Here is an 8,428-nt window from a genome sequence, read left to right as displayed (position 1 = left end):
AATTTAGGAAATAACCTGTGAAAATCCCTAGTTCAGTGACAAGTACACAGTTGGTGCTCAATAAATGTCAATTCCTTGCTTACCACTCACTGGTGTGATACCTGCCTTTGGGTCATGCAGAATAAATCCCTCACCCCTTGATGTTAAAAGAATATCAACACTCTCCTGAAAAGGACTGGTTTCTGGAAGTAGGAAGCACAGGATGGCACTTTAGGAAGAGCTCCAGGCACTCTTGTCGCCATTCAGACCTCCTTAGGAGCAGCTCCCACACGTAGGCACAGCATAGGGCTGTGGAGTGATGGTGACCAGCGTCAAAGAAGGCAGCATGAATCCTCCATCTAGTAGGTGCTGAGGACTATTAGATACTGAGGACCTGGGAGGGAGCGCTCAGCAAGGCTGAAATACTGAAGAGCTTTCGCTTAGTGTCTGCCCGGGGCGTCTGAGCCTCCTCCACCCACTGCCCCCTAGCTCCGCCCTGCGTATCACCCTCTCCTCCCAAGCTCCTCCCACTCCCTGCCCCTCGGCCCGCCTCCCTTTCAGACTTGCCTCTGAAGGAAAATCGAAAGTGAAATAGGGAACTTGCCGCCAGCTGCGGACTCCCCTGAAAAGGTGAGTGACTTGCCCAAACCCAAGCGCCCCAGCCCTGGCTGGGGGACATCTCCCCCTTGCCCCGGATCTGAGGGTCCCCTTCCATCCAGGTCTCATCCCTAGAGCCTGGGGTCCCTGTTCTCCCTTCTCCGCAGAGGAACTGGTCTCGATCAGCCCAAGCCCAGCGGTTCCTCCCGGGCTGACAGCCTGCCTGGGAGGGGGCCTGGCCTGTGTACGTGACTTCCAAGTTACAGGAAAGGGAGAAGGGCCGAGGGCCGCCTTACTGCTGCTGCCGCCTGGGCAGGGAGAACAGGGCAGCACCCTAGCCTGGAGCGTGGTCTAGGGCAGCCCAGCGTGGGTCGGTCCGCAGTCCTGGAGACCCGCCTCTCCACAGTTCCCCTCTGGGAGGGAGAGGGGCAGGGTGGTAGATAGGTCTGGGTCTGTGCCCCAGAGTCAATGAGGACAGTTACCAGGTTCCGGAAGCTGAGAGGAGAGCCCGGGAAGCGCTCTACCACGTGGGTGGGTGGGTGTGAACACATACATACACATACAAGCACATACATGTATACGTACTACACGTATATGTACACACTTGTAAACATATTCTTATGTATGCAGTCCTGTAACCTGTGCATAACGCCTGCCATTATCGCGCAGACTAACGAAGACGTACGCAAAGCACGCAGCACCTCCTGCAGCGCATGGAGAGTGCGTGGTAAAAGGCCGCACCTGTTACCACGAGCTGCTTGGCAGTGCACTGGCACATGGGAGAAGACGCACAGGAAAAGCCCAGGGGCCGAGGGTTTAAGTAGCGGTGGACCTGATGAAGATGGAGTTGCACACAGCTCTATCTCTGAAGTTCCCCAAAACAATCTTGCTCTCTTTTGGAGACTGCGTTTCCCCGCTGTCTGGCTGGATCAGTGGATGAGACTAGGGAGGAGAAGCTCTTGTTGCTCAAGTTAACGTTCTCATCTTATTTTCACACCCTCCACCTCACCCTTCCTCAGGGTTTCCTTGGGATTGCTTCCCCCCCCCCCCCAACCCTTCTCATCTTCTCTTTTCCTTTTCTCCCCTCCTACTAGGCTTCCGCAGGCTCTCCACAGGGCTGCCTCATAGGAACGTTACTGCAATGGCCTCAGCAGCGCCCCTGGCGATGATGTGGGAGGAGGTCACTTGCCCTATCTGCCTGGATCCTGTCGTGGAGCCTGTGAGCATTGAATGTGGCCACAGCTTCTGCCACGACTGCATCTCTCAGGTCGGAAAAGATGGGGGTGGCGTCTGCCCTGTGTGTCAGCACATCTTCTTGCTCCGGAACGTCAGGCCCAACTGGCCGCTGGCCAACATGGTGGACAACCTTAAACAAATTGACCAGAGTGCCAAGGAGGGCATGCAGCGGGAGCGGTGCGAGGTGCATGGAGAGAAACTGCACCTGTTCTGCGAGGAAGACGGGAAGATCCTTTGCTGGGTGTGTTCCCAGTCCCAGAATCACCGTAACCACCACATGGTCCCTATTGAGGAGGCTGCTCAGGAGTACAAGGTGAGGCCTCAGCACAGAGGAGAAATCATGTAGAAGGAGAGGCATCCCTGGTGGGTGCTTTGTTCCCCAGAGCCGGGGAGGTAGAGTCACCTGTGGAGTTGAGGGGTTGGGGAAAGGAAGGGTGCCTCCCACCTTCCCTGTCTAACTTAAGCCAAGAACTGCAAATTTGGTACAACTTTCTCATTTCCCAGGAGCGGGGAATACACTGAGGAAATGCTACAAGAATCACATTTCCTTGTCTCCTGATTAATTAGGAATGAGCATGCCCCCTACCAACAGTGTAGCTCTATGTTGTAAGAAACATTAGGCTTTTTCCAAAGTCTTCCCATCCACAGAATTTCCACCCCAGTCAGACTGTAGTCTCCCCTCTTTCTCAGCACTCAGTCTTTTCAAAGAACCAGCATGGTTTTCTCCTTCCTTATGCCACCCCACCCCACCCCACTTCTTGGTCTGATTAGGCACTAACCTATCGTTCTCTACAGGAGAAGCTCCAGGTGGCATTAGGGAACCTGAGAAAAGGACAACGGTTGGCGGAGGAGTTGGAAGTGGATATTGCAATGAAGAGAGCAGCCTGGAAGGCAAGAATCATGTCCTAAAAGGAATCTCAGATCAGAAGCCAGGGCAGAGTCTAGGGTCACAGACTCAAGCTCTAACCATAGCTATGCCCATCTGAGGAGTGATAGTATATCTCACTCTCCAAGAACCAGCTATCCTCTAGGCCTCCTGACAGAGAGGAATAAAAAGGAGAGAGCTCCCAATCAGATAGGAAAATCAAGAGTCTTAGGAAAAAGTGCTGAGAGGAACAAGCCATACCCTAAAGCTCCTGCTCCCTGAACCCAGTCTTAGGAAATGGCAGAATCACTGCCTCAGCGTCTGGGACAGAGGTCTCCCAGGAGAGATGCCCGATGGCCAGGCCTGTCAGTAAATGACAAGGGCTGTGAGGAACAGACTTAAGGGAATGACCAAGACCAAATGTAGAAAAACCAATCTGACCAGGTGGTTGCTTAACCATATCCAGATCACTGGTCCAAAGTAGAATGGAGACCTAAAGCTTGTTCTATACCCATAACTTGGAGGTAGGATAGTCAGGGATTAGAAGAGTGGAGGGAACTCATGGCCTGTAGAACCCAGAAAAGGAAGATTTGGGATCAGAGAAGGATGAGTCAGGCTGTGGTGGCAAAAGGAGTCATCCTGTGTCGTCAGGTGACCTTCCAGTCACCAGCAGGAGAGGACAAGCAGAGATTATCCCAAAGACCCCCTTTCCTCAGGACTTCAGAGCAGTGTTGTGAGCCTGTCTTTGTGAGGTTGTTGGGGGTAGGGATGGATGTGACTCTCTCAGGAACTCCCTGAGAAATGAAGACACGGGGGCACATTTGGGTACTGAGTGGGTTTTGAAAGTCTGCTACCATACATATGAGACTGTAGGACAGCTACAGTGTGCCCCCCCCCCAAATAATCCCATTCCCCTCTGAGCCCAGAAGCCTCACTCACTTATCTCCCCAGAAAAATTCTGTGTGTGTGTGTGTGTGTGTGTGTGTGTTTGCTCTCAGACCCAGAGTCTGAGTGGTTGAGTGGTGAATCTACGGGGAACAGAAACCAATATGAGTACCTTCATTCCTGAAGCTTAGGAGATTTTGATAAAAACCTCTCTCTTTCCATTTACACCAAAGAGTCAGGTTGAGACACACAAACTGCGGATTCACACAGAGTTTGTGCAGCAGCAGAACTTCCTGGCCGCAGAGGAACAGAGACAGCTACAGAAGCTAGAGATGGAGGAGAAGGAGCAGCTGAGAATCCTGGGCGAGAGGGAGGCCACACTGGCCCAGAAGAGCCAGGCCCTGCAGGAGCTGGTCGTGGAGCTGGAGAAGAGGAGCAGGGGCTCAGCCCTGGAGCTGCTGCAGGTGAGCCATCCCCCTCCCTGAGGTTCAAGGAACAACTGAAAAAAGGCTAAACCCGGTCCCTGGACTATTCCCAAACTGGAATTCAGACCCATGCTTGGTTTGCACTCAAGTCATGGGAAAGGTGCAGAGTTAGGAGGAAATATTCCATACAGCAATTCAAAGAACCAGCCATCCCAGGTGAGTGCCTGCTCTGACACCTTCCAGGTTCATGACCTTGAGAAAGTTCCATAACTTTTCTGAGTATCAGGTTTCTCCTATGTTAAATGTATACTATAAGGTTACACATCTCAAGGGATTTTTGTGAGGATTAAATGAGAGAAACCACAAAAGCTTTTACGTGAGCATTTGACCATGAGCAGGTTTTCATAAATGTAACTAAAGACAGTGCCCTGGAAATTAAGAGGCAGTGGCCCATCCCCAGCCCTGCCACCAATTCGCTCCATAATTCTAGGTAAAGCCCTTTCCTTTTCCTAGACCTAATGTCTCCATCTGTGGAACAAGGGGAGGGAGTGGACTGAATAACAAGGATCCCCCAGTGTTAGTCATAAATGTACCCTCTTCCCACTTTCTGCTGCTTCTGTGAACTACCCAAACCTGTTGGCATATGTTTGTTCTTTACATCTCACTCTTTCACCTGAAGAAATTTAGCTTAACAGGAAATTTGTCCTAAGCGATAGGAGCCAAGAAATCCTGCGTTGAGAGTTACTGATTTTTTTCTAATTTTGTAACCACCGCCGATTCTTAAATGGCACATAGTGTATCTGCCTCTGTGTACTCAGGCTGTCACAGCAATACAGTGAGTTGGATCACGTTATCCCCATTTCATAGATGAGAAAACAGAGGGGCAGAGATGTTGAGAAACTTAGACACTACAGCTAAATAACTTGACCAAGTTCACCCAAATAGTAAGTGGCAGAGCTGAAATTAAAATGAGCACATAACTATTTTTTAAACACTCATTGATGTGTGTGCTACTTAAAATCCTCTCGCATCCCTTAATGTGTTTGCCTCGTTTGGGGAAACTATTGACTAGCGGGTCTCTAAAGTCCCCTCTGCTCTAACCTTATACAGTTTTTCTCTTCCCAAACTTGCCAGTGTCTCTGTCAGATGTGGTCATGAAGCCATTTTTTTTTTATTTGTTTAGTTTGGTTTGTGCAAAAAGGCTTCCTGGATTGGCTTGACTTGGTAGGCCCTCTTCTCATTGTCTAAATCTTGCTTCTGCCCAACACTGAGCCACACTTTCTAATGCACTTTTGACTGGGCCTAGGAGTGTGCCAATTCCTGGGTAAGGGTTCCCAAGCCCTGCAACAGCATATTCTCAAGTGATTTGATTTCACATACATATGAGAAGGCAGCATTAACTCCAACATAAGACAGAGCCTTTCCTTCCCCCAGATGCAAGCCTGCAAATGAGATAGAGCAGTTTCTGTGCATCCTGACTTGGCCATTCTTTCCCTGTGACTGCCTCTGGGACTCAGCCAGGCTGGGCTACTTGTTCCTTTCCACTCTTCTTCCAGGAATCGGGGCTTTCTAATTTGTTCTCTGAATCAGAGTCCTTAAACTGGTCATCCTTCTCTTAGCTATAGGTCACACCCACGGTGCTTACCCTGGTTACCCCACAAGCATCCACACCCCTTCTGCTTCAAGCTGGTCAGAAATGTCTTTCAGGCATTGGCCCCAGAGGAATGGGGTAAAGCAGTGTTCTGTGGGTCTTGGGGGCTGGGGGGCATCACCTAACCCACAGAAATGAGGTCTAATGGTAAACCAGTGATTCCAGAATTTACACACTCTCTTTTCTCCTCAGGAGGTGAAAAGTGTTCTGGGAAGGTAAGGAGTTTTCTTTGTAAGAGGAAGGGGCGGGGGGGTGCCTGGGTGGCTCAGTGGGTTAAGTGTCCAGCTTTGGCTCAGGTCATGATCTTGTGGTTTGTGGGTTCGAGCCCCACATTGGGCTCTGTGCTGACAGCTCAGAGCCTGGAACCAGCTTTGAATTCTGTTATCTCCCTCTCTCTCTGCCCCTCCCCCACTCACACTCTGTCTCTCACCCTTTCAAAACTAAACATTAAAAAAAAAGGAGGGGGTGGTAGGAAGCACATATACCTGTGGAAAAGGTTTTTGAGTTAGAAAAACATGCACTCATTTTTCCCCCCATTCTCGTCCCTATTCTCAAATACCCAAACCTCCGTAAAATATTTTCTGTTGTGAAGCTAATTAACAGACATCTTGGTGAGCTGCCGAAAGTAATTATACTACATCATCCTTACAAAGTGAAGCCCCAACCAACAGGGAAATTTCTATTAAGTTCTGAGTCTACAGCCAGTTATGAATCTCCTAGAAAGAGCCAGAGAGTAAGACCCATGATATGGGGAGACGCCTTGAGGTTCCTTACAGAAGTGATTCCATCTGTATTAGATGCCTTGTGATAAAATGAAACAGTGTAAAACAGTGAGTGCCTGCTGACCTCAGGCTTGGAGAGGAGATACAAACTATCCATAGCTGCAGGGGCCCCTGTAACCAGTAAGGCCTAGAAAGGAACTAAATCCTACCTCCTTTTGCCTCCCACCCCCACCCCCAGGGATCCCAGCAAAGGAGGTTTTTGTAAATTTGCATTGAGTTAAATTTTCATCCACAAGGGAGGTTATAGTGTCAGGGTTCAGGAGGGTGAGGTGGGAGTTGGGGACAGGGTCTGTAACTCTGTTTGCCTCAGGAGTGAGTGTTGGAACCTGAAGAATCTGGACATCACCCCTCCAGACCTGAGGAGTGTGTGCCTCGTGCCAGGGCTGAAAAGGATGCTGAGGACTTACGGAGGTGAGGCGACCACCGAGAGACTGGGACTGGGGAACAGAAGTGGGTGATGAGGAAGCAGAGTCCCAGAGTCAGGGAGAGAGAGAAGGTCAGGGTAGGTGAGGCAGGGACAGGTAGAGAAGGTGGTTCCCTCAAAGGTCAGGCCTGGCCGGGGGTCATTTCCTCCCACAGTGAGGCTCACAGATACCTCCTTATCCACAGCCCCTCATCCTCATCCCCAACCAGAGACACCAGGTTCCTGATTCCCCACACTCTCCCAGCCTGACTCTGGTCCCCTCTCTGCAGTACACATCACTCTGGATCCATACACAGCCAATCCGTGGCTCATCCTGTCAGAGGATCGGAGACAAGTGAGGCTTGGAGGCAGCCGCCAGGAAGTGCCTGAAAATGAGGGCAGATTTGACACTTATCCCATGGTCCTGGGTGCCCAGTTCTTTGACTCTGGAAAGGTTTACTGGGAGGTAGATGTGACAGGAAAGGAGGCCTGGGACCTGGGTGTTTGTAGAGACTCTGTGCGGAGGAAAGGGCATTTTTTGCTCAGCCCCCAAAATGGCTTCTGGACAATTTGGCTGTGGAACAAACAAAAATATGAGGCTGGCACCAGCCCCCAGACTCCCCTCCACCTTCGGGTGCCTCCGTGCCAAGTTGGGATCTTCCTTGACTATGAGGCCAGCACTGTCTCCTTCTACAACATCACTGACCACGGCTCCCTCATCTACACTTTCTCCGAATGTGCCTTCGCTGGACCTCTGCGGCCCTTCTTCAGTACTGGTTTTAATGATGAAGGAAGTAACTCAGCCCCTCTTGTCCTCCGTCCATTGGGGGTGGGTTGGTAGGGATCCTCTGACCACTGGTAGCTCCCCCTCTGTGGGTGCCCTTCTCAGCCACTGACCCTGCCTCATCTCCGCATGAACTCTGAACCACTTTGTCTCTGCAGACCTGTCAGGACACCAGCAAGCAGACTTTGGCAGGGACTTCACTGAAAATTTATGTCAGATGACCTTCACCATCAGCGTCCCTCCCTAGATTGCTTTATAATTCCCTCTATGAAACAAACTAATTGGCCCAAATCTTCTGGATCAACCAAAACATGCTTCTGCCTTCTTTATGCGACTCAAGTCTCATTTTCTCTCCATCACTAGGCCTTTAGTCAGATCTCGGTTATTTAACTTTGCAGAGTTTGCAAAGGGGCTTCCTTTGTACGTGGGGCCTCAATCTAACTCATTCAATCCTTGTTCTCATATACATCTAGGATTATTGTTCCAATGTACACACATATAAGTGGCTCCACACCACCTATAGAAAAACAGCCATACTTTGAAAATAAAGGCTGAATGATCCAGACCTTAGACTTCCACGTTACGTATCCAGCCTGCTGTACTCCCCATCCCTGCCATGCTCTGCCAACCACGTCTTGTTGATATTGGAGTTGGTTAAGGGGCGTATCAATCTAAATCGAAGGGGTAATGGTTTTTTGATAGGTCAGCTTGGCTAGGCTATAAGCCATCAGGTTTTCAATCACTAATCTAGATATTGCTGTGAAGGTATTTTTTAGGTGTTATTAAAAGTCCATAATCATTTGACTTTAACGGAGATTGTC

The 8,428-nt window shown here is 50.0% G+C and overlaps 1 protein-coding gene across 2 annotated transcripts; it reads left to right on the top strand.

The window, feature by feature from the left end:
• Positions 1-534: 534 nt before the first annotated feature.
• Positions 535-7,934, top strand: TRIM21 (tripartite motif containing 21). Of its 2 annotated transcripts, none has more exons than XM_047823749.1 (7): positions 535-609; positions 1,671-2,125; positions 2,608-2,703; positions 3,796-4,026; positions 5,831-5,853; positions 6,731-6,831; positions 7,114-7,934. In XM_047823749.1, the coding sequence occupies exons 2-7, from the start codon at positions 1,718-1,720 to the stop codon at positions 7,662-7,664; spliced, it is 1,410 nt and encodes a 469-aa protein (XP_047679705.1). In that variant the 5' UTR covers positions 535-609; positions 1,671-1,717; the 3' UTR covers positions 7,665-7,934. The 2 variants fall into 2 exon arrangements, with proteins under 2 accessions (XP_047679705.1, XP_047679704.1); XM_047823748.1 differs by lacking the exon at positions 535-609 and adding an exon at positions 704-820.
• Positions 7,935-8,428: the final 494 nt, after the last annotated feature.

The sequence above is a fragment of the Prionailurus viverrinus genome, chromosome D1 (assembly GCF_022837055.1).
Source record: "Prionailurus viverrinus isolate Anna chromosome D1, UM_Priviv_1.0, whole genome shotgun sequence".
Taxonomy (NCBI): Eukaryota; Metazoa; Chordata; class Mammalia; order Carnivora; family Felidae; genus Prionailurus; species Prionailurus viverrinus.
The sequence above is the reverse complement of the archived record's forward strand: the minus strand, read 5'-3'. Positions and strand labels throughout refer to the sequence as shown.

Coding starts and splice junctions, on each gene's coding strand:
- TRIM21 (XM_047823749.1), top strand. CDS start 1,718: ATGGCCTCAGCAGCGCCCCTGGCGATGATGTGGGAGGAGGTCACTTGC. Junction 2,704..3,795: donor TGAAGAGAGCAGCCTGGAAG/GCAAGAATCATG, acceptor TTTACACCAAAG/AGTCAGGTTGAGACACACAA. Junction 6,832..7,113: donor GATGCTGAGGACTTACGGAG/GTGAGGCGACCA, acceptor CCCTCTCTGCAG/TACACATCACTCTGGATCCA.